Source organism: Leopardus geoffroyi, chromosome A2 (genome assembly GCF_018350155.1).
Source record: "Leopardus geoffroyi isolate Oge1 chromosome A2, O.geoffroyi_Oge1_pat1.0, whole genome shotgun sequence".
Lineage (NCBI taxonomy): Eukaryota > Metazoa > Chordata > Mammalia > Carnivora > Felidae > Leopardus > Leopardus geoffroyi.
In genome coordinates, this window is record NC_059331.1 from 54,361,165 (window position 1) to 54,386,311 (window position 25,147).

The following is a 25,147-nucleotide window of genomic DNA, read 5'->3' on the forward strand; positions in this document are numbered from 1 at the left end:
GGTGGACATCATGCACACAGTGAGTGTGGGCACTCAGTAAGTGCTCAGTAAAGCCCAGTCATTCTCATTCCTTGCGTCCAGGTCCCAGGGGCACTGGGGGCAGGAGTCTCTACCTCTCAGGGCTTGGGGGCCAGGTGAAGGGCAGCTCCCCACCCTGTGTCCCCTCCCCACCCCGAGCTGAGTCCCAGCTCCCCCGGGACTCACTGGATACTCCTGGTGCACGTCGATCTCTGCAGGCAGGACAGTCATGGCGGGACAGCGGCTGGGGCCCTCGCTGGCACTGGTCCAGAAATGCTGCTGGCTGTAGTTGGCGCAGTCTTGCTGCAGGGTGCACCTGGTGCGGCATGGCACAGGTCAGGACCCCGGCGGGCCCCTGGCCCCACTGCAGCTGCCCACACCCAGCCTCTGCCCCCAGGAGCCTCACCGTGTCTCCAGGGCACACCAGCCACAGTAGGCGTCGGCTGCACCCACACAGTCCCCGCAGGTGGCGTGCACAGCACAGGCGGCGACTCTCACCCTGGCCATCTAGAGGCAGAGGGGAGGGCCCAGCTCAGCGGGGCTGCCGGCCTCTGCCCGGGGAATCGGCAGTGGCGAGGGCCACGAGAGGCCGGGGAAATTGAGGCTCGACGCTTCAACAGGGGAAATTAGGGGAAACAGGGCTCCCCTGCAGAGGTGATGTGTACACGGGGAAGGCGTGGGAAGAGAAGGTACCCCCGGTGGGAGGCAGAGAGGAAGAAAGCCCACGTGTCCTGGGACCCCGTCAGGCCAGGGCTCTGGCCTTACCTGATGGGACGTCATCAGATAAAGGTAACCGGGGTCTGCTGGGTCGAACTGCATGACGTGGTGCACAGGCTCCCCGTAAGCCACCGTCACCACCCGCCTGCTCACCACCTGCATGCTCTCGTTCAGGTTGATCTGTGGGGGTGGGGCGTGGCCGTCAGGGTGATGGGGCACTGGGAGGGTGCCCACGGCAGGGGATATGCCCCTGGAGGTGGGGACCTGACTCAGGCTTGGGGTCTCAGCCTCATCTTCTTGCAGACCTTCTAGGACTGGTGGAAAATCACAGACATATAAGGGGGGCGGTGGCTTTGGCCTCTCCACCTTTGCCTCTGCTGTGGCCCCACCAGGAACTCCCTCCCTGACTGATCTTCTCCATCACATCCCGCCCTGGGAATACATGCAGACCTTACACTTTACAAAAGATTCTCTGGGCAGCTGTCTGGCATCATGCCTAAGAGCAAGGATGTGGGTTTGAATTCCAGCTTTGACATTTATGTGCTGTACAAATGTACAGGTTGTCACTTCCCCTCTGGGAGCCTCGGCTTCCTGACCTACTAGGACTAATGATGGCACCCGCCCCTCGGGACGGTGGTAAGCACAGATGGAGAAGATGCCTGCGAAGTGCTGATGGGGCCACACTTCTCATGCCTCCCCTCTTGTGCCCATTTCACAGATGAGGAGATGGAGGCCCAGAGAGGCTACAGACTTGGTGAGAGTCATAAAATGAAGACACTTCAGGGTCACAGTGCAAGCCCAGGCCTATCTGACCCCACAGTCCAAGGATGAGGCTAGAGGGTGGGGTCCAAGGTCCTGGCAGGAGGAAGACCAGGACCAGCTGAGGCCTGGAAGCTTCTCTGGCTCTGAGAGTCCCTCTGCATGTCCTCCTGAGGACAGACAATGTCCACAAGAGCCCCATCAAACTTTGTTCTTTTTCAGCTGGCCCCTCACACTTTCAACACATTGCCTTGTCTAAGGCCCTGCCAGGCCCTGACTTGGGCCCACTAGTTTAGATGTCTCCCTGGGCCTCCTACTGCCTGGCCTTCTCTGTAGGCTCCAAACCTTTGGTAGCTCCCGCCTGCTTATGGAATAAACTTGTTCTGGTATTCAAGGCCCCACCAACCAACCCCAACTTACTCCACCAGGCTCATTTCCACCCATTCAACCCAACACAAGCATTCCAGCCTGTAGGCCTTTATCCACGCTGTGCTCCCTGCTGGAGTATTTCTCTTCCTCCACTTTCAGCCAGGATCTGTCCTCCCAGGGCCTCTTCTGGAAGAGTTTCTCAAATGTCCTCCACACACCAAATTAAAATTACTCTCTTCCCAGGCTCCCACAGGCTCTGTTCCAGCCCAAGACATCACCTGTCCCAGGTGACCTCTGGGTAGGGTCTGCCCAGGCAGCCTGGCCCCTGCTCAGTCTCCGACCTGCTCCTGCCCTTGCCCCAGGCACCCGGCAGACACTTGGTTTATTTCCACTCCTTCAAACATCTATTGAGCACCTACTGTGCTCCAGAGCCTGGGCTAGATGCTATGATCTAAGCCCCGAGCAGGGAAGGGCTGGTGGGAGAAGGTGGTGCCCAGCGCAGGGTGGTGGGTAAAGAGGCCTGGGTCAAGGGGTCATGTGGGCTCCTGGTCAGCTGGCCCAGGGGCAGCTGTGTGATCTCGGGGCAGTCGTTTCCCCTCTTGGAGGTTTAGCGTCCTCACCTGGGAAATGGGGATCCTGGCACTACCTGCTTCACAGGGGACAGCAGACTCTGACCACAGTCTGGGATGGTCTGGCTCATTTCCCTCATGACAGATGAGGAAACTGAGGCTCAGGGTGAGAAGCAGCCACCCCCAGGTCACACAGCTGGGACCAGCAGAGCCAGGATCCAAATCCAAGTATCTGACCCCAAAACATGAGTCTCACTGTCTAATAAGGACCCTCACTGGGACTTCAAAGGCTGAGAAGGATGCCCACCCCACCCCATTCCCTCCCTGCTCCCATACCTGCACCTTTCACCACTGCTAGCGGGCCAGCTAAGGTCCCGGGGCCAGGCGGCCAGGGTTTCAATCCCCAGCCTACCCCTTGGCCCGTGGCGTCCGCCTGGGCAGCTGAGGGAATTGAGTTATCAGATCTGAGTCAATTAGGCCAGGGCCTGGCACACACTGGAGCTGTGCCAGGCAGCTGACTTTCCTAACAGGCAGAGGGTGGGAGGTGGCTGGGAGGAAGCCGGCCCAGGCCCTGGAAAGCCCTTCCTACCCCATGGTGGGGAAAGCAGGTGCCTCTCATCCTTCCCAGCTCCACGAGTGTTGGGGCCAGGCATCATCACCTCCAGAAACCAGTCATCTTGGTCGGGGAGATCTTCCGAGGGCAGCCAGCCAGGTGGGGGAGGGAAGGGCAATGAGAGCCCCCACTTGCCAGGCTGTGGCCTTCACCCGTCAAAGCCTAACAGCAGTCTCAAGAGCCAGGGCTTACAACCCTTCCCAGATGGGGAAACTGAGGCCCAGAGAGAGAAAGTGCATTGCCCAAGGTCAAGTGGCCAGCAAGCGGCAGAGCCTAGAGACTTGAACTCAGATCCCTCTGCTTCAAAGCCCAAGTCCTAGAGACCAGAGGGAAGGGCCCTCTCTCAGGCCTGGTTTCCCTCTTCTGCAGGACAAGGCAATTTGTTATGAGCAAGAGTAGAAGAAACAGATGTGAAAAATGCTTTGTAAACTGTAAGGTGCCTGGGGCGCCTGGGTGGTGCAGTCGGTTAAGCGTCCGACTTCAGCCAGGTCACGATCTCGCGGTCCGTGAGTTCGAGCCCCGCGTCGGGCTCTGGGCTGATGGCTCAGAGCCTGGAGCCTGTTTCCGATTCTGTGTCTCCCTCTCTCTCTGCCCCTCCCCCGTTCATGCTCTGTCTCTCTCTGTCCCAAAAATAAATAAACGTTGAAAAAAAAAAATTAAAAAAAAAAAAACAAAAAACTGTAAGGTGCCAGGCAAACCAGAGAAAATGAAGGCCAGTATTAGACCTGTAGTGTCCACCTGTGCAGCCTACCCAGGCTCAGCCTCCCCCCACACCCTCCACCTCCCTCAGACTCCCCGGCCCTGACCCCCCAGCCCTACCTTGAGCAGCCGCCCACTGACTGTGCCCAGGAAGACCACTGTGTAGTTGCTGACACTGGCCACGGCCACAGAGGAGAGGCCCGGGGCTCGGAACACAGGCGTGGCCTTCAAGGGCTGCAGGACGGACAGTGGGTGCTGCAGGTGCGCAGCCCCACAGTCCAGTTGCTCCGGCTGCAGCTGGAAGAGAAGCAGTATGTCACACCTTGGCTCTAGAAACTTCTTTGGCTCCATGCCCACACTGTATGTCAGACCTCAGCATCAGTGCTTTAAAATCACGCTGCCGTTTTACACGCCCTGCTCTGGGCTGGGGCCCCGACATAAGCAGGACCCTATCCCTGATCGCAGACGGACCCCCGACCTCAGCTTCAGTCCCAGAGCTGCCTCGGAGACATGACATTTCAGGTAGTAAGAACCACATAGGAAAAGTTATGGGACGGAGGCAAGAAGAGCCGGCAAAGGGGCAAGGTCAGGAGGCCGGGAAGTTGAGGACAGGGTGAGGCCTGCACATCCTCATGACCTTGGAGCTGCCCCTCCTGACGGGTCACAGCGGGCAGAGCAGAGGAGCCCACACCAGACCATCCTCTGCTTCAACTTACCTGCTGATACCCAAGAGGTATCCCTCCTGCCTGGGCTGGGTCTCGACAGCAACCAGGGGGTTTCCTTCTCCCAGGTCCTCTGCTCTGACCCCGGCACCACCATCCAAGTTCCCAACAGCTCACCAGACCCCAGACTGAGCCCCTCTCCTCCTTGCCCAAGATACATCCCCCCACCTGCCCACATCACAGATGGGCAAACGAAGGCAAGGCGAGTCCAAAGGCACAGCCCTGCCATCTGCATCAGCCCAGTGCCACCCCCAGTGGCGACCCAGTCCCACCACACACTGGAGTGAGACCAACGCAGCTGGTGACCCCAGTCCCCAGCCACTCCCTGGACTCATTCCCACCTCCCCCCGTGTCTTGTTGCTTCTTCCAAAGGGTCCTTGTGCAGTTTGCACAAAGATACAAAACAGGCCTCCAGGATGCACCTTTGAGAAGATAACTGCGCAAATCCACAAGGATGCAGACACAAGCATGGTTTAGAAGAGGAGGTGGGGGAACACAACCTCAGTGTCCAGCAGGATTGAGCATGAAAATAATGGCGCATGGTCCAGGAGGGCTGCCCCCACCCCTTGGTGACACCTCAGATCTGTATGGATTATGACGGAAAGATAGCTGGCTGAGAAAAGTCACAGGATATCATAGGGACCATTTTGGTAAAGCTAGTGCATACACAATGAGGTAACGGTCACAACAGTAGACACATTAACAGGCTGTGTTTACTGAGAACTGGGATTGTACCAGGACTGTGCATCGACTCCCTAAATCCCGGCAGCCCTATGAGGTCCCATGTCACAGATGGGGAAACTGAGACTCACAGGGGAAGGGGCCTGCTCTGGATCAGTTGCAATGTCGTTCTTCTACGACGAAAAACTGGCAGCAGACTTGAGCCACACCTCGGCCCCCTGGAGGCTGGGATGTGGGCATCGGCGGGTCTGAGCAGGGATTCAGAAGGTCACCAGAATGTAGCATCAGAACTGGCTTTAGGGTGTAGCCTTAGAGTCATTTTGCTGTGGCTTAAAAAAAATTTTCTTGGGGCGCCTGGGTGGCTCAGTCGGTTAAGCGGCTGACTTCGGCTCAGGTCATGAATTCGCGGTCCGTGAGTTCGAGCCCCGCGTCGGGCTCTGTGCTGACAGCTCAGAGCCTGGAGCCTGTTTCAGATCTGTGTCTCCCTCTCTCTCTGGCCCTCCCCCATTCATGCTCTGTCTCTCTCTGTCTCAAAAATAAATAAACGTTTAAAAAACTTAAAAAAAAACATTAAAAAAATTTTTCTTAACGTTTATCCATTTTTGAGAGAGACAGAGACAGAGCACAAACTGGGGAGGGGCAGCAAGAGGGAGACACAGAATCTGAAGCAGGCTCCAGGCTCTGAGCTGTCAGCACAGAGCCCAATGTGGGACTCAAATTCACAAACCATGAGATCATGACCTGAGCTGAAGTCGGACATCAACCGACTGAGCCACTCAGGCACCCCTCAAAATTATTTTTTTTCTTTTTGTTTTAACTTTTATTTATTATTGAGAGACAGAGACAGAGCATGAGCGGGGGAGGGGCAGACAGCAAGGGAGACACAGAATCTGAAGCAGGCTCCAGGCTCTGAGCTGTCAGCACAGAGCCCAAGTGGGGCTTGAAACCACAAACCACGAGATCATGACATGAGTCGAAGCTGGATGCTTAACTGATTGAGCTACCCAGGCGTCCCTGTTGTGTGTTTTTTTTTTTTTAATTTCTCATTTATGCTTTTTGTAAGCCTAAGCCACTGGTGATGTGCCCGTATGGGTTTTGCTCTAAAGCTCAGCTAGTTTTCAAAAACAAACAATAAATACAAGGTCTGCCTGTCCTTGGGTGAATAAATACAATTTGGGGCCCCACAGGCTTCCAGGTGGGGCCTGTATCCCACAGCGTCCCTGGGGGGCCAGGCCCTGAGCCCAGAGGTGGGGGAGGGTGGAGCTGGGGCCACCCGGAGGCAGGACCCATGAGTGGGTGGTCTTCCCCAGGATGGCTGGAGGTGAGCAGGCAAGCCATCTCACTTCTTCGAGCCGCAGTTTATTCAACTATTAGGTAGGTACATCTCTTGCACCCTCCCTCACAAGAACAGGATGAGATCATTCACCATGAAGCGCCTGCACTGTGTGTAAATGCTCCAGAAGTATTGTCAGACACTGTTGCCATTTCAGATATGAGTGTCACTAAAATGATTATTATAAAGTGGAATTTGGAACAAATTGTGCCTACTTCAAAAGTTTTCCAGCTGGACTGCCCAGGAGAACCTTAAGTTAGCCCCTCTGGTCTGGGCCCACTCTGGCCTCAACCTGTCCCCCTGAACAAGGGAGCCCTTTAAAAATGCAAAGAAATGGGTGCCTGGCTGGCTCAGTTGGTTAAGCATACGGCTTCGACTCAGGTCATGATCTCCTGGTTTGTGAGTTTGAGCCCCACATAGGGCTCTGTGCTGACGGTTCAGAGTCTGGAGTCTGCTTTGGACTCTGTGTCTCCCTCTCTCTCTGCCCCTCCCCCACTTGCACACTGTCTCTCTGTCAAAAATAAATAAACATTAAAAAAATGTAAAAATTTTTAAAAAATGCAAAGAGGTCTCTCCTGCTTGAAACTTCTGATGGTTTACACAACACTCAGAATAAACACTGGATCCTAATCCTCCCTTCAGGGGCTATGAGCCCATCTAAGCCCATCCCATACCTTCCTCACCCACACTCCTCCTCCACTCCAGCCACATGGGCCTCATTTCTGTTGCTCATACACTGTGCCCTGCCTCAGGGCCTTTGCCCTTGCTGTTCCCTCTGCCTGGGGTGTCATTCCCAGACAGTGTCTGGGGTGTCACAGAGTTGGCTCCTTCTTGTCTTTCAGCTTCATACCTACCCTGCCTGACTTCATTCTGTATGCCCGAGGTGGGGGTCAGCTGTGGAAAGAGGGTGCTGAACCACTTCCCTAGCCGCCTCTCCCAGGTCCTGGGCTCACCCCTCAGCAGTCCTGCAGATGCAGGGAAGAGGTGAGGGGGGCACTGTCAGCAAGCAGGCAGGAGAGTGGGCACTTGGGCCCAAAGCCTGCCACGAGGGAAGCTTCTACTAGGGGTTACATAACTTTGTTTCACTGAATATGGATTACTTGCGTCATGAAATAATAAGCTGTTTTAAAATTAAAATTGTAAACCCTTGCCTGGGGTACATGATTTTCCTCCCTGAGCTCTGAGAGAGGGGGAGGGAAGGGAAGACCCGGGAGGCCCCAGATGACACCTCTGGGGTTTTCTGCCCTGGGCCTTGCAATGGGGGACCCCAGCCAGCCAGGAGAAGCCGGACAAGGCACCCAGATCATAGTGATTTGTGGGCTGGGCGGCAGAGTGGATGAGGCAGGAGCACGCTGGGAATCCAGCTCTCGCCTGCCCGCCCTGACGTTCACAAGCCATTAATTCTGTACCGAAGGAATTTTCTAAAAAGCCTTTCCTCCAACTTTTTTTTTTCTTATCCTAAAAATAAAATCTAAAAAAAAAATTTTAAAGGAGAAGTAACCCCTGTCAGCTGCTCTGAATGATCTGTGCTCTGAGGGGGAAGCTGACTCCCCGACCGGCAGGAGAGATCACAAGGCTGCAAACTGGCTCAAAAGTGGAAGCTGGGAGACGTGTCCACCAAGCAGGCGGGAAATGCCTCCCCTGCTGGGGGAGTGGGCTGCAGGCTTGGGAAAAAGGAGACAGTGGCCTTGGGGACGGGACAGCCAGCCCAAGTGTGGCCTCAGCCGAACTTGGTCTCCAGGGGCAGTTAGCTCCACAGGCTCAAAATACTGCCCGGACCCTATGACAGACACTGTCTGAAATTCCTCCCCTAGCACCCGCCTTCTTTCAAGTCTCACTTTGCGTAGGTCTTTCAAAACACAAATGCCCCTGAGAGCAGGGGAGGGCCGGCCGATCACAGCAGTCCCCTCCAATCCAGTGGAGCCACCATTCCAGGCACAAAACTGGTTAACTCCTCTCCGGAATAAAACCCTTCTCCAGCTCCTGGCTGTCCTTAGGAGCAAGCCTGGCATTCAACGCCTTTGGATCTGGTTCCAACCGCTTAAGCTTCAAGTCTTGCTCTTTTCCTCTGTCCCACCCTCTGCTCTGACCACACCAACCTCTGCAATTCTTCAAATGTGGCCACACCTTCCCACCAGGGCTCCTGATCCTTCATAATGTTATTCCCTCAGCAGCCAATGCCCTTCCCACACCTCTGAGCCCTCATACCTCCCCTGGCCCATCAGTCCCCCTTGTCTTGACTCATGTTATTCCCTTTGTCAGACATGCCCAGGCAGCAAGTTTTTCACCAGCTTTGTGCCTCAAAACACACACACACACACACACACACACACACACACACACACACACACCCTCTTCTGTGACAGCACTGTTCTGGTCACCACTTTCATTTATCATGATAGCATAAACATGAGCTTCTCCAGGGTGGAGACTACACTCCAGTGTGAGTGTTTCCTAAAGAAAGGAGACTAATTTTGACTAAAGTGTGATTGACTGTATTCAGCTGCTGCTTCTCCAGAGATTGAGAGCAACACTGCCATGCTGGGTGCTGGAGAACGAGACCGACATATGGGCCAACCGTATGCCTAGTGTGTGTGTGGCAACACGGGAATCGGGTGTTCAGACCCAGGCGGCACCTGGCTGCTACTTTTAGTTCCTCTAAAAGCCTCAGTTTCTCCCTCTCTGAAATGGGATGAGCAATAGCTGGCTGCTGGTCTCAGCTTTTTCCTGAGAGCAGGACACACCCTCCCTCTTCAGCTACTGCCTCCTGGGGCCAAAGCTCTGCTCTGCCCACTCTCCCATTAAAACTCTGACATATTGATTTCACTACCAACTGTAATTGTGTTGACTTTCTCTTCCCAGGAAGCCAGTGGGAGCACGAGCTTCAAGAGCCCAGTTTCTCAGGCCTCTGCATCCTGCCCACGGACCCCACCAAACCTCAGCCCCACCGCAGGTGGCTCCGAGGAGGATGAGGTGGCAATGGGGGGCCGGCATGGCAGGCTGCAAGGCCCAGTGGTTCCGTCCTGGCTATAGACTACACCGGCTGTTGGGGCTTTGTGCTTGGGAATTGAGGGCACTTTTCCGCCTCAAGTTTTTGATGGTTATTGAATTGAGATCCCAGGAAAGTGAAGTTTAACTGTGAGGACCTGGAAGGGTGCAATGGCTTTCGGGTATTAAAAAATATACCTGGGCTGGGGCTGGACCAAACCCCCTTCTATTCACCCTCCACGGTGGCCAAAGGGAGCTTTTAAAACTGCAAAGCACTAAATGCAATGTGGGACCCTGGAAAAGAAAAAAAGAATATTCGTGGAGTAAAGTCTGGAGTTCAGTTGAGAGTAAAGTATTAAGTTGGTTTCTTGGTTTTGACAAATGTACCATGGGAATGTAGAACCTTAGCAATGGGGAAAACGGGAAGGAGGGTACGCAGGAACTATCTGTCTTTGTACCTTTCCTATACATCTAAAATTATTCCAAAATAAAAAGGTTATTTAAAAAAACAAACAAGCAGGGGTGCCTGGGTGGTTCAGTTGGTTAAGTGTCCAATTTCAGCTCAGGTCATGATCTCAAGGTTCATGGGTTTGAGTCCCACGCTGGGCTCTGTGCTGACAGCTCAGAGCCTGGAGCCTGCTTCAGATTCTGTGTGTGTGTGTGTGTGTGTGTGTGTGTGTGTGCGCACGCCCCTCTCCCGCTCTCATTCTGTCTCTCTCTCTCTCTCAAAAATAAATAAACATTAAAAATTTTTGGGGCACCTGGGTGGCTTGGTCGGTTAAGCGTCCGACTTTGGCTCAGGTCATGATCTCACGGTCCGTGAGTTCGAGCCCTGCGTCGGGCTCTGTGCTGACAGCTCAGAGCCTGGGGCTTGTTTCGGATTCTGTGTCTCCCTCTCTCTCTGACCCTCTCCCGTTCATGCTCTCTCTCTGTCTCAAAAATAAATAAACGTTAAAAAAAATTTTTTTTAATTTTTTTTAAAAGAAAAAACCAATCACAAACCAATTTGTGTCACCTCTGAAGCTCAACAGCCTTCCATGGATCCCTAGTGCCCTCAGTATAAACCCAAACTTTGCTCCTGGGCTCTCAAGACCCTGCTCCACCTGGTCTGCCCCCCTCCCACCCTGGGGCTCCCCTCAATGCTGTTCCCTGCCAACTCTTCCTTCAGCTCGGATAGCCAAAGAGGATGAATTCTCCGTCAGGAGACTGCTGCAGAGACAAGGACTAGAGGAGACGGAGCAAGCAAGGACCAGGTAGGGTGGTGATGGGGGTCTGACAGGCAGCTTGCAGGGGGCCACAAAAGCCACTAAACTCGCAGGATTGTTGCTTCACACAAAGCCCTGTTGAATAGCCCCTACCCCCACCCTTCTTCAGAAGCCCTGAGGATAAAGGGGGAAGCATTGTCAAGGTTCACCCATGGTACCCAGGTTGGGATTTGAAGCCACACTTGTGACCCCAAACCCAAACTCCCCCTTCTAACTTTAGCCCCTGCAGTTTCTTGGAAACCACAGCTAATGGCTATGGCTCCAGGCTCCACTAAGCCGACGCCTCCACTGACGATAAACTGAGTAATTGAAAGAGCCATGGGCCTACTGTGTGTCAGCCCAGGGAGGAAACAGGATGGACCTGGCTCTAACGGGCATCCGGCAATGACCCCACACCAAGGAGGAAGTCGCCTCCCGCCTGGGAAGGAAATACCAGCACCTCCCAGTGGGTGATCAAGATGCTTATTTCCTGGAGGGGTGGGCGGGGACAGAATGTCCAACTGAGCCACAGAGAACAGTCAAGAGGCCTGGCTCTGAGCCAGAGGTGAAACCGAGGCACAGAGAGGGGCAGAGCCTTCCTCAAGACAACAGTGTGATAATTCTCTACCTGACGCCAGGCTGCCTGAATCAGGCAGGAAAAACCTAAGAAGTAGCAATGGACACAGCAGCTAGGGTAGACCCTTCCAGAGTTTCAGAGAGGAGCACCTCTGTATCCCTGACCCTTCTCTGGAGGAGGTGGGTCACCCGGCCCCAGGGCACTGAATTCATCAAGGCAAGCTGAGACCATCTGGAAGGGTTGTGTCAACCTGCCAGCCAGGCCATCCTTAGCACGATATGTCTGTCTAGCCACAACTGGCACCCTAGACTCTGCCACCAAGCTGGACACAGCCTGGAGGGACAGCCCCCAGGCTGAGATCAGGGGCCTGGCTGGATTGAAGACCTGCTGTGGGTAGGCCCCAAGCAGAGCTACCTCACAGGCACACTCTTGTTGTGTTCCCATTTTACAGACAGAGAAACTGAGGCTCCTGATGTACTAAGTCTTGTGCTCATTACTCGCTCTGGGATGCCACATCCCGTCTGAGCCTCAGTCTCCGCATCTGTAAAGTGGGGACAATAACAGCACCCTCCATAGAGAGCTGCTGGAAAGAGCTCAGCTCACAGCAGCCCTTGAAACTGACAACCGTGGATACTCAGTAAACGTTCCCAATTAGTGGTGCAGGTCACACGGGAGCCTGGCAGGACAGACAGTTCCACCACTTCCCAAAGTCAAGCATCTACCCTCACCCACAGCGAGGATGGGTGCTGGGAGCTCGGCCGAGGCCTGCTCCGCTCAGGCCTGCCTGGGAACTACTACCACAGCCGCTGACTCAAGCGGCCATTGTTTTGTTAGCTGGACGTGGCCCCCCAGACACCCGGCTCCCCCTTCTTGAAGCTGTTTCTCATTCTGGCCCAGCCTGGCCCCATTTCCAGCCCTGCCCCCTTCCCCTCGCACCGCCCCCCACCCCCGGGGTGTCCCAGAGGAACACAGTGTGGGATGGGCAGCCAGCGACTCTTCTCCTCTTCCCTGGCCAGGGAAGTCACTCCCTCTCGCCAGCTCTAATGGGGGGGGGGGGGGGGGAAGGAAGGCGGGCAGAGTGCTGCGGCTCCAGCCCCTCCTTTCCCTGGAACAGTTTCTCTCCCAGCCTCTTCCCCTGGAGGGGATGCCGGCCAGGAGAAGCTGAGAGCCGCAGCTGCCTCTCTTGGGCACATTTGGCCTCCTTCCTTCTGGGGCTAAGGGGCCCTGGAGACTGGAACTCACACCCTGCTCCCTGTCCCCTGGGTGTTGGCCTCCATCCCAGAGGAGGCCTCCATCCCAGAGGATGGAGAGGCCTCCATCCCAGAGTTGCCCCGTGATTGTGGGCACGGCTGAGGGGACAGGGCTGGCTTGAGGCCCTCAGCAAACATCTCTGGTCTGGGTCCCATGTTCTGGGGACATAGAGGGGACACACTGGTCCCTGTCTCCAGCTGCCCACATCCCAGTTCAGCGACCACCCCCAAGTCAGGAAGAGACAGCTTTAAGATAATCAAGATACAGTAGTATAAACAACACGACCATAATAAGCAGCTACGGTTTACTTTGTGCCCCTGCCTGTGCAGCCTCATTTAACCCTAATAAGTCGGTGTTACTTTATAGCAAAGGACACTGAGGCACAGAGCAGTGACTTGTCCAGGGTCACACAGCCAGAAGGGCCAGATGTGAGCCTCAAACCTAGGCAGGCTGGCCACAGAGTCCTCGCCCTTAACCCTCGCCTCTCCACCCAACACCCTGCTGGGCATTGTCAACGGCTGCTGGGAGCCTGGCTGCCTGGAGCTGTAGAGGCCCTTGGTGGCAAGCTAGGGAAACCGAGGCCAATTAAGGAGATGGCTACCTCTGGAGACACAGATGTTGGACGGGCCCCCGGTGGGGCATGGGAGCAGAGGTGACATCCAGAAGGCCATGCAGCTCCTTTCCCGGGCCTGGCCTCCAATTCAAGGCCTCTGCCCACTGCCCCCCCATTATTTACCGATCAGAGCAGAAAGCACTACATGATTAACGCCCCGCTGGGGCCTCGCTGGGCCTCATAATGGAGCTTCGAGCTTCCTCCCTCCTCTAGCGTGTGATTTATCGTGTTTCAGGGTAAAGGATGGTGGACTGGGAGGGGCCAGCCCCGCTGGCCCAGCAGATCTCGGATCTCAGTGGCATTGAGCGTCAGCGGGAAAGTGGGCCGTGCAGGGGCCCATCCAGGCAGCCTGTTGGGTTAGGCCCTGGCCCAAACACGGACTTTGAAAAAAAGAGAACAGCCACACTCCGGGGGTAGCCAGGATCCAAATGCACGTGGCTGGTGCCAGGAGACTTTCTAGGCCTGTCCCCACGCGGCACCGGCTGGTTTCCATGGCAATCCCCACACCGTTGTCAGAGCTGGAAAGGCCCATGGGAGTCACCTGGTCCAGCCACAGTGGGGGCTCTGGGAGAGAGCCTCCTGCTCCTGCCAGCACCTAGCAGGGCTGATAAGGGGCCAGCAGCTATGGAGTCCCTTCTAGAACCAGATCAACTATGTCTCATTCTTCTCCCAAAGCCTTGATGGCTCCCCACAGCCCACAGGACAGCATCCAAATCCTTGGCCTGCACCCCAGACCCCACACACTCTAAGTTTCATCTCTGCCTGCTACCCGAGCCATATTTCACCACATCTGTGGGCCTCTGCCTCTGCCTGCCTTCCCCAGGCCCACGTGCCATATTCCTGCTCCACCATCCCCCTCCTCCAGGAAGCCTTCCTTGACTCCCTCAGAAGAGGCTGGTCAGTGTGCAACCTTGGTTGCAGCATATCTTCTGTCATGATCTCCTCCCTGACTGTCTGGGAGCTCCTGGAGGGTAGGGGCAGAGTCTGATTCATCCCTTTTGGGGGGCTGTCATGTAACAAAGCTGGGTCCCCTCCTATACTGCCACACTCTAGAGAACCCTCCACCAGGAGCAAGGACAGACAGAAGACGCCACTCAGGAGGTGCTGGGCTCTGGTAGGTGAAGGCGGAGGCAGCTGCAGTCCTGGGGAACAGAAGCCCCTCACCTGGGACCATGCTGGGCACTGGGGCTCACTGGGAAGCTCTCACGACTCCTCACAGCAGCCCCAGCCGGGCTACAGCTTCCCTGGGTGTCTGTTTCTTCACCTTTAAAACCGACCCATTCAGGGGCACCTGGGTGGCTCAGTCAGTTAAGATCCGACTTAGGCTCAGGTCATGATCTCATGGGTCTGTGGGTTCAAGCCCCATGTGGCACTCTGTGCTAACAGTTCAGAGCCTGGAGCCTGCCTCAGATTCTCTCTCTCTGTCTCTCTCTCTGCCCCTCCCCTGCTCACATTCTGTCTCTCTCTCTCTCTCTCTCTCTCTCTCTCACACACACACACACACACACACACACACACACACACACACACACACACATTTAAAAAAAATAGACCCATTCACCTCTTCCCACTGTGGCCTTGAGGGCCCCTTTGGATCACATCCCTTTAGTCAATGTTTTGGGAGGAACCAGGGAGTAAAGGTGACGAGCACAGGCTTGCAGCCAGATACCCGCCCCACCTTTTACCCACTGTGTGACCTCTGGCATGTCACCTAACCTCTCTGGGCCTCTGTTTCCCCTTTCTGTAGATGAGGTATAACACTCATCTCATCCCATTTCTGGGGAGATTTAAAAAAGATAGACTATATACAAAGAGCTTTTGCAGTACGTCTGACACAAAGTAAGTTCCCAAGAAACAGTAGCATTAACCGCGATAATAATGATGCTGGCAGAAGCAGTTCTGTCGGTGAGTGCCTCCTTGCCACCCCCCAGCCCAACTCAGATGGGGAAACTGAAGTCCGGAAAGGGGATGGGACCCCTCACCACCAGGGGCTCAGGCTTTCATGCTCCTCTTCCATACACACCATGTCTGTCCTCCCTCCAACAAACAGAACACAGAACCTGGCCAGTTTTCTTAACCTTTGTGAAAACCAGCAGCCACGGGCCAGCAAATCTGACTCTTGGAGAGCGTTTTTGCAGGGGGCTGATGACGACCAACACAGTCTCCGCTGAATGCCAGGCTGCCCCATTCTTCCCTATGCTGAACCCATTCTACAGGTGAGGAAAAAGAGGACCAGAGGAGGTAAGCGGCTTGCCAGAGGCCACAGCTAGGAAGGTACGGAGCCAGGATTTGAATTCGGGGTGTCAGCGCCAGGGCCCAGCACTCATGTGCCACTTCGGGCCTGCCTGGGTGTGGCAGGTCCTAACTATGGTTAAGGCCAACACAGATCCTTCATCCACTCTCCTAGCAAACCCTGGATGGTGAAGTGCTGCCCTGGAGGGAGGCAGCCTTCCCAGCCCCAGTACCCGGCTGGCATGGTCCAGGGCGGGGCTCAGTGCTGAAAGAGATTTGCCAAGTCGTCATTCAAACTGACCACATCCCTCACTTACACACTCAAAGGGGCAGGAGGCTCACTCGTTCCAGAGCCCAGAGGATCACATTTTTAGCGATGAATGCAACTAGTGCTTCCCCGCCTTCCCCACTTCCTCAAAAGGCCTGATCAGCCCCTGCTTCGACAGATGCCCTGGCCAGCCTCACCCCACTCTGGAACTGAGTCACCACAGCAATAGCTCCCAGCTTCCACCCAGGCCCGTGTAGAGGTGTGACCACACAACGGGGTTTCTACAAAGGGCCACGCCCAAGTCTCCACGGGGCAAGGGTAACCAAAAAACTCCCAGCTGAGAGCTCACCAGCCATTGCCCAGCATGGACTCTGGGGCCAGACAGCCAATCTGCAGATCCCCACTCCCGCTAACCAGCTGTGTGTCCCTGGGCCTCAGTTTCCCCATCTGTAACAGCACTTCCTGCCTCATGGCGGGAGGGGTGGGGGGTGGGGGTGGGGCTCTGTGTTCAAACACACTGGTGCTCACGAAGGGCCAACACAGTGACCCCACTCAGAACTGGGAGCCCAGCGATGATTATTTTTCAGCCCCAGAGAGCTGACCGGGGCACCTTCCCTCCACACACCCCTCAAGTCCATCAGATGTTCAGCGTCTGCCTGGCCACCAGCAGTGACACCGTGCCTACTCTCTCCATGTCTTCCTATCTCTGAGCTCACTCGGCTGGGGTGGCCCTGGACACACCCGCGCCTCACCCCTCTGTCTCGACCACCTAGGTCACCTTTAGGACCTGGTGTGATCCCATCTCCTCCAGGTGGCTGACCTCCAAGTGAGCACTCTCTGCTCTGCTGGCCATTTTGCATGCCAAGCACACTTTTCTTAGACATAGCTTTTCCCTCCTGTTACTAATACCTCCTCCTACCATTTCCTGGGCAGTGCATGTGAGATTTTAACCTGCCCATATCCTCAGATGGAGACACTGTTCCATTTTACAATGAGGAAGCACGAGGCCCAGAGAGAATAAATGACTCTCCCTGGGTCACACAGTTTATGGGCAGAACAACTGGGACTCGATATCTTATACCTGGGAATCAGGACTGGTGACCTTACCAGGGTGCACTGGGATATTAACCATCGCCTGGCCCAAGGCCTGTCTGTCTCTCTAGGCTAGAAGATCATCCTGACCAACCTTGCTGGAACCCCCTAGGAACCACCAAGTGTCTGCTTGTACCATTGGCCACAGGGAACGCTCCCAGCCCCCAGCCCGACTCCAAATGTAAAGCCCATCTTGGAAGCTCTGTCTCCCTCCACCTCCACCCAGCATTTCAGCCCCTAAATTGGTTCAGAAAACGCCTTCTTGACGATGAGCACCCACCCACAGCATGCCAGTTTAAAACAGCCTGAGGGGTTTTTTTCCACCTTTACTATAAAAAGATACCTTGAAAATGCAGCATTGGCATTTCCCTGTTGGTTTTCCTTTTGGCTTAAAAAAAAACAAATATCACGGTCACTCAAAGGTTGAGAGAAAAGATTCAGGGAAGAGAGTTAGACTCAGCCTGCCCTTGCCTTGCTGGGTAACCCTGTGCCTCACTTTCCCCATCAACAGCACACAGCAACTCCCCAACTCACTCTCACCTCAAACATGAACTGAGGAAAGGGATCCAAGCCACACGCAATGGAGGACAATTTTCTCACTCAAAATCATGCAACAGCCCCAGATAATGCCCGAACCAGGGACAAAGCTGGGGCCCTCTGAAGCCTGGGGCGGGGCGGGGGGATTTGACAAGGTTCCCTGCTTCTGACCTCACACCTTGGCAGCTCCTCCCTTCTTTGGTTCTCTGGCACACTCCTGGATGGAAGGGGGCAGCAGAGGCTAAGATTTCATGGTTTTAAATGTGGAGAGCAAAGGATAAAGCTCACCAGGTGAGAAGCTACAATGTCTGGGATCACTGTGGCCAAGGCTCTGGACTCGTGGGGTCAAAAGACCCCCCAAAACAAGGGTGAAAGGCTGGGCTTCCAGAGGCCCACCCGAACCACCTCACTTGGAGGTGAGATGTCCCTGGGGAACAGGCAGAAGTGCAGGGTCCAGTCCCCCATGCCTGCCCCACTGAGACCAGCCGGTGCTGGAGAAGTCAGGCCAGATGGGTCTGGGAGGAAAGGGATTCCAGGCCCCTAGAACTTGCCCGACACTCCAGAAGCAAATTAATTCTCTCCGCCACAGGCACCCGATTGCATGCCTTATTCCAACGGCACCCACTTCTATCCCGATGCTGGGCCGGACTGGGCAGCCTCCTTCTCTACCCTGTCCGCCTCTGGGGCTGCACCCTGGCACCCAAATCTGTCTTGAACTCACCGCTTCCCTCTGTGCCCTCAGACCAGGCCGTGCACAGCCCCCGAGAGCAGGGCCTGACACAGGCCTTCACCACTGCACCCAGTGCCCACCACAAGGCCTGGTACACAGCAGGTGCTCGAGAAATATTTGCAAGTCAGCGAGCGAATCTCTAGCCTGGAAGACAGCACCAGCCCTCCAACCAGTCTCCCTGCCTCTCATCTTTCCCCTCACCAGCCACCTAGGGACTCGCTAAAATAATTATATTAAAAACAATCATAGTACAGTTGACCTTTATTTTTTCTATGTTTATTTATTTTTGAGAGAGAGACAGAGCATGAGCAGAAGAGAGGGAGAGGGAGACACAGAATCCGAAGCAGGCTCCAGGCTCCGAGCTGTCAGCACAGAGCCTGACACGGGGCTCGAACTCACAAACCGTGAGATCCTGACCTGAGCCGAAGTCAGACACTTAACCAACTGGGCCACCCAGGCGCCCCATAGTACAGTTGACCTTTAAACAATGTGGGTTTGAACTGCACAGGTCCACTTACATGTGGATTTTTTATAGCACGGTACTGTAAATGTATTTTCTCTTCCTTCTGATTTTCTTAATGTTTTATTTTCTCTAGTGTACTTTATTGTGAGAATGTGGTATATAATACACGGCATATAAAATATATGTTAGTCACTGTTTATGTTATTGGTGAGACTCCCAGTCAACAGGAGGCTATTAGTAGTTAAGTTTGGGGGAGTCAAAAGTTATGTGCAGGTTTTCGACTGTGCAGGGGGTGGGCATCCCTAACCCCTGAGTTGTTCAAGGGTCAAATGTAACTGCAAACATGTGTGCCAGGCACTCTACTAAGAATTTTACAGGTATTAGCTCATTTAATTCTCCACAACAGTCCTATGAGGTAACTGCTTTATTATCGCTCCCATTCTACAAAGGGGGAAAGTGAGGTGCTCATTCAAAAATTTTTTAAATGTTTATTTATGTTTGAGAGAGACAGAGTGTGAGTCGGGAAGGGGCAGAGAGAGGGAGACAAAATCTGAAGCAGGTTCCAAGCTGGCAGCAAAGAGCCTGACACAGGGCTTGAACTCACAAACAGGTGAGATCATAACCTGAAGTCAGCCACTTAACCACTGAGCCACCCAGGTGCTGCATGACGTGCTCACTCAGATCACAGTACTCCTCTGGCTAAGACCCTTCATAACTCCCACCTCCCCAGGATACAGTCCCAACTCCACAATGTGGCCTCTCTACACCTGCAAGCCCCGCCCACTTCTCCCAGCCTTCTCTCACATCCTCCCCACTCCCCCCACCACAGGAACCACCTTCCATTGCTCCAGCTTTCCTTGCTGTTTCCTACTTCCATGCTTAGGCACAGGCTGTTCCCTCTGCCTGGACCCTTTCATCTTCTGCCAGCTTCATGTAGCCGACCCCTGCTCATCCCCCCACCTCTGCATCAATAGCACCTCTCCCAGAGGCTGTGATGTCCTCTGTCAGGGCTCCCACTGTCCAGCTTTTCCTATTACCCCCACCCCTGGCCCCCTGGGATCTAAGTGCATGGCCACATGTTTGTCCTCCGCTCACCTGCATGGACCACGAGAGCAGAAACTGAGGCACCACTGGTCTCCAGCACATAGCACTGGCTGGGGCACACAGTAGGGACTTAGGAAGTGTCTATCGAGGCCTCCATCTGGGGCTAGAGGTGGGAAATTGTGGGGTCTTTACTGCTGCAGAACAAGCCAAAAGAGGTCACTGCTGTCCAGGACCAAGCCCAGACCTGTGCTAATAAGGCCCCTGGGATAATACCAACAAGAACAGCAGAGAGCTACCAGGTGCTTACTACATGCCAGGTACCAAGCACTTATGTTCATTCATTCATTTAGTTCTTTAAGCAGTCCTTAGAGATGTTGTTTTTATTGTCCCCACTTTACAGCATAGGGAACTGAGGCTCAAAGAGGTTAAGTCACTTGCCCAGGTCACACGGCTGGGAAGTGACAGAGTATGATTTGAATCCAGGAAACAAAGTCCAAGTTCTTAGCCTATAACTGGGGAGCTGGCAACAGCCTGGAGCAAGAATAATGGATCCCCCTCCACACTCCCCACCCATGGCTACACCAGAGGCCCAGACCCTCGGGCCTTGGACACATCTGGGAGATACTGCCCAGCGGCACTGATCTGAGCCCACAACAGGGCATGGGAAAAGGGAGAGAGGTGTGGTGGGGACACAGGGAGTGTGGCCGAGGAGGACCAGGAATCCACCCCACCTTGGCGTGGGGAGAAGGCCGAAGGCCGCTTTGTCCCTGGGGCTACGTCCCTGGAGAGGCCCTGCCCCTCTAAGGAGAAGGAAGCCCTAGCCGACTTCAGCAGAGTGAGTCACTGCACCAGGCCAGGCTGGGGACCGTGGGAACCAGGACGATTCCTGCAGAGGGGGAGGGGGATACTGCGGTGGCGGTGGCCTGAGGAATCCCATGCATCAACCCACACCAAGGGCCTGGATGGACACACAGGCCCTGGAAAGGCTAAGGAAGGCCCAGGGGCTGGCCCGACCTCAGCCCTGGCTACCACAGTAGGGTCTTCCCTCTGTAGAGCAGGGACTGACTCCCCACTCACCTCCTCTGGCCCTGAGACCCCCCAAACAAAGTTTGTACCCTCAAACACACCCCTTTGGAGGATGTGGCTCTGAGGAGGGGAATGGTAGATGTCCCAGTCACAGCGCTGGGCAGTCAACCCTGACCTGGCCAGCCCCCGTGGGTGGCGATCTGCCCTGCTCACCCACCGTGACCTTTTATTTTCAGGGCAGTCAGCCAGCTGGTGGTGGACAGCCATGGGAGCCCGAATGCAGGAGAAGGAATCTGCGTTTTCTCAAAGCCCCAGTGTTGGGCACACCCACAGGGGAATAATTAATCTCATGAGATTCTTCCCACAGCCTGAAGACCATGGAGGAGAGACAGGGCAGGACCATGGGGGGCCTGGCCCCAAGGAGGGCTCACCAGGAAAAGGCTGAGTTCACAGCATCTTGCTGAGGGAGAAACTGAGGCTTCCTAGGGGAGTGGCAAAGCTTGGGGTTGAAACGGACTCCCCAGATTCACGTGAGGATACAGAGTAAGGAGAAGGCACAGGGTTCCACCTCTCAGGGCCCCCTGAACAAGTGACCCCTTGCTGGTGGGCTTTCTCCAGGGGAACTGCACAGAGCTCCCTTCTCCCCCGCTGTGTCATAAACCTCCCCCAAGGTCAACACACACAGCGATCCCCCACCTGGCCCCTTCATCTCTGTTCAACCCAGCCCCAGCCTCCTGGGCCTCGTTCCCACCCCCCAGCTTTGCTGCCACACCTGGCCCTTCCTTACTCCCTCCTGAGCCCCTGGCACTCTCTCGCCCCCTGCACACCTCAGTACTGCACACAGTCCTGTTCACCTCCCTCTACTCTCTTGGCCCTGGCACCTTCCCACCCCAGCCACCTGAGACCCCTCCAACACACTTGCATGCGCGTGCGCGCGCGCGCACACACACACACACACACACACACACACACACACTCCGAGCAACATGTCCATAAGGCAGCAAAGAATGGGTGGTGTTAAGGACACAGATGATGAGGGTAGACAGCCTAGATTGAAACCCTGCCTCTGCTAGTTCCCAGCTGTGTGATCTTGAGCAAGCTATTTAACCTCTCTGTTCCTCATTTTCTTCATCTGTAAAATGCGGATGAGAATAGAGACTACCTAAGAGGGTAGTTGTAAGAACCAAGACAGTTATGCCATTTGATGCACTCAGTAGGCATTCCACAAGTGTTGTCTTGCTTGTCGTGCCCATGTCTGATGCATGCTACATGCTCAGTATATATGTGTTGAATGAGTGGATAAAAATTGGCATCAGGAACACACCTATTTGCCAACCAGTGGCCTCCCCACAGTACCTACTAGTTCCCAAACACCTGTGTTCCCTGCCACATACATCCCAGTGCACACCCAGGCCCACTCTGCTGCACCAGTGACCTGCAGGACACATCCACCTGCCCTACACTCCTGCATAACCAGCTCAGGGACACACGAGTCTGGTGCATACACCCCATCACTCCCTCTTTGCTGCACACCCCCACCCATATCTGCAGGGCCCTGGTGCACACCGGTGTGCACACCTGCCACACCCAAGCACATATCTGCCAACTCCCAAGGGCAGCCCTGATAGGCTCACACAGCCAGCCCAGAACACACCTCTGGTCAGACATGCACTCACTTGCTCTGCACTCTGGACACGCCTAGGACCACCACTGCACACCTGGGCTAACACATGCTTCTCCAGTGAACACCTGCAACCTCGACCCCTCCTACACACCTAGTTATGCTCACCTGTAACCCAGTACTCTCTCGAGTGCCCGCAGGCACACACCTGTACCATATTCGCACCAGTGCCCCCACCCTGGCTGACACTTATATCCTCCTGAGTACACCTGGGTCCCGACAAATGCACCGTGGCCCAGAGTACATACCTGGGTCTCCACACGGACATCTGGGTACCACACGTTCACACCTGTGTCCCTCTCAGCGACAACGCGCCCAGTTACCCGCACGCTCTCCCTCCTGCCCCCCGACCCCCACCCCAGCTGATGTCCGGCTCCCTTGGCGTACCTGGATGTTGCGCTTGCGCTCGCAGGCCGGCCCGGTGCCCTGCACCACGCTGTCGAGCACGGCCACCACGTCCGGTGCGGGCTCCACGAAGCAGGCGGTGCGCGCGGCGCGGATCGCGGCTTGCACGTCGGCGAAGCGGAAGGCGCACAGCGCGGCCGGAGTCGAGCGGGACGCGGGGGACCCCTGCGGCCGCTCGAAGACGGCAAAGAGCAGCTCGCGCGCGGGAAAGACGGACACCAAGCGGCTGTAGAGGTCGCCGCGGCCCGCGCCGCCCGCGCACTGCAAGCCCAGCTGGATGTAGGATTCGGTGAGCTTCTTGGCGTCGCCGCCGGCGCCGCGGGGCAGGCAGATGCGCGCCAGCAGGCTCCGCGCCTGGCTCTCCTTATCGCCCGCGCGCGCCTCGCTGTTGAGCGCCAGGTACGCGTAGGACGGGGCGCCCGGTGGCGGGTCGGGCGGGTGCAGGAAGGCGCGCACGAAGCCCAGCTTGTGTTGCTCCTTGGCTCCCTGCTTGATCTTGAGAATGTTGTCGTCGGAGGGGTTGAGGTCGAAGGTGAAGAGCTTGGCCAGGTCACCGCGCGCATCCAGGGAGCGGATGGCGATTTCGGGCGTGTTCTCGAAGCGGTGGTCCTCCAGGCTGCGGTTGCGCGGGAAGAAGGCGCTGCCGTAGCCGGTGTACGTGGCGCCCACGAGCAGGCGGCTGCCCCCTGTGCCGGCGGCCGGCGGCAGCACCAGCCCCACGGTGGACGCGTTTGGGTGGTTGGCCGCCACGTTGAGCATGCTGGGGAACACGGTGACGGGCTCCGCGGGCGGTGCGGCGGGGGGGAAGCGCACGGCCACAGCCGAGATGTTGCCCCGGCGCCGCAGCTGGCAGAAGCCCTGGTAGATGGACCCGCACACGACCACCAGGCCCTGGCCGGGGTCCAGCTGCAGGATCTTGTTGTAATTGTCGGTGAGGCGCCGCGGGTGCTCACACGAGGCCTGAGGCAGCTGCGGGGCGTGACACAGAGGGCTGTCGGCCACCGGGCCCACGGCCGCCTCGGCCTCCAGGCTCAGGTTGGCGCCCGACAGCTGGTAGAGGCGGTTGACGGCCGCCAAGTACACCGTCCCCGCCGCGCCGTCCAGGGCGAAGTTGTTGGTGGGCGTGGGCGAGGGGAACCGGCGTTGGATCTCCAGGGCGCCGGCCCGCGCCGCCCCCAGGAGCAGCAGCAGCGGGAGCAGCGGGCTCGGGGATGGGGCCCGGAATGGCGGGCGCGGCGGCAGGGGGCTGGCCGCGGCGGCCCGAGCGCTAAGGGGTGCGCCGCCCGCGGCGCGACGAGCCATCCGGGCGTGCGCGGGCTGCGCGGCGCGGCGAGTGCATGGGGCGCGGCGCGGCCGGGAGCCGGGAGCCCGGAGGCGGCAGGAGGCGGGGGGCGGGCCCGGGCCGCGAGGCGCTTCCTGCCCGCGCCAGCGGCCCCCGGCCCCCGGCGCCCCGGCCCGGCTCAGCCGCGCCGCGCAACCCGGGGGCGGGGCGGGGGCGGCTCCGCTGCGGACACGCCCTCGCGCCCCGCCCCCGCCGCGCCCCGCCCGGCCGCGCCCCGCCTCCCGGGCCCCCTCCCGCCCCGGGCCCACCTCCCCAAGCGCCCCGGGCCCCTTCCCGGAGCTGCCCGCGGACCCCGCCCCGCCCCGCCCTCCCACCTCCGGGCCTCAGCTAGGCTGTCGGTGGGTCCGGCCGCCCCGCGCCCTCCAAGACTCTCCCGCGCGGCGCCCGCGGCCCTTAGGCTCCCTTTCCCAGCGCTGCCTCCGCCTCCGTCGCTCGTTCCTCTCGCTCGTTCCTCTCGCTCGTTCCTCCCTCTTGGCCGCTTGGCCTGTGTGGCTCGGCTTGTTTCCTTTTTTCTTCCTCTTTCTCCCTGGTCTCTGTCCCTCTTAGTGTCTCCCTGTCTGTGTCTCTCCCCTCAAGGCCCCCAACCCCGTGTGTGTTGTCTCACTCTTTTCCTCGGTCTCTGGCTCTTCTTCCCTCTCTCTGACTCCCTTTTTGCCCTATCGGTTCTGTTATCACTACCCATTTCCCCCTTTCCCTTCTATTTTTCTGTCCCTGGCTCTCCCTCTCTCTCCACGGCTCCCTCTGTCTCCCATCCCTCGGAGGCCCCTCTCTCCTCCATCTCTGTCTGCCCCCATTCTTTCCCGCTCTGCCTTCCTGATGCACAGCCTTCCCTCGCTTTCAGCATCTCACGCTCAGAGTCTCTCCCCTAATACTCTCTTTCACGGGACACTTGTCCAGGCCTTAGAACCCTGGGCCAGTTGGGCACAGGGCACCACCTCCTCAGACTCCACGGTCTGCCCCCTAAACCTCAGCCCCATAAAGGAGGTCTTACAAGCGGCAGGGACAGAGGGACAAAAGCTCAAGGGTCAGACATACAAATCAGCAAAACATGGAGAAAGGAACTATTTCAGGCATGTGCCAGGCCATGGGGCAGGCTGGGCTGGGTTGGAAGAGTGACACCCAGAGTAAGGCCTTGGCCCTGGGGGGAGAGGGGAGTGGCCTCAGGAGGCCCACT

The 25,147-nt window shown here is 56.6% G+C and overlaps 1 protein-coding gene across 2 annotated transcripts in view; it reads right to left on the minus strand.

The window, feature by feature from the left end:
• Positions 1-24,039, minus strand: part of PLXND1 (plexin D1) — a 60,534-nt gene extending 36,495 nt beyond the window's left edge. Inside the window, exons 1-5 of one of the 2 annotated variants that reach the window (XM_045493890.1) lie at positions 22,614-24,039; positions 3,865-4,041; positions 784-915; positions 425-525; positions 205-334 (exon numbers count right to left, since the gene is read on the minus strand). In XM_045493890.1, the coding sequence (XP_045349846.1) occupies positions 205-334; positions 425-525; positions 784-915; positions 3,865-4,041; positions 22,614-23,933 (1,860 nt within the window). In that variant the 5' untranslated portion in view covers positions 23,934-24,039. The remainder of the gene's footprint in view (positions 1-204; positions 335-424; positions 526-783; positions 916-3,864; positions 4,042-22,613) is intronic. The other variant, XM_045493889.1, reaches the window with a different exon arrangement.
• Between the last annotated feature and the right edge of the window lie 1,108 nt (positions 24,040-25,147).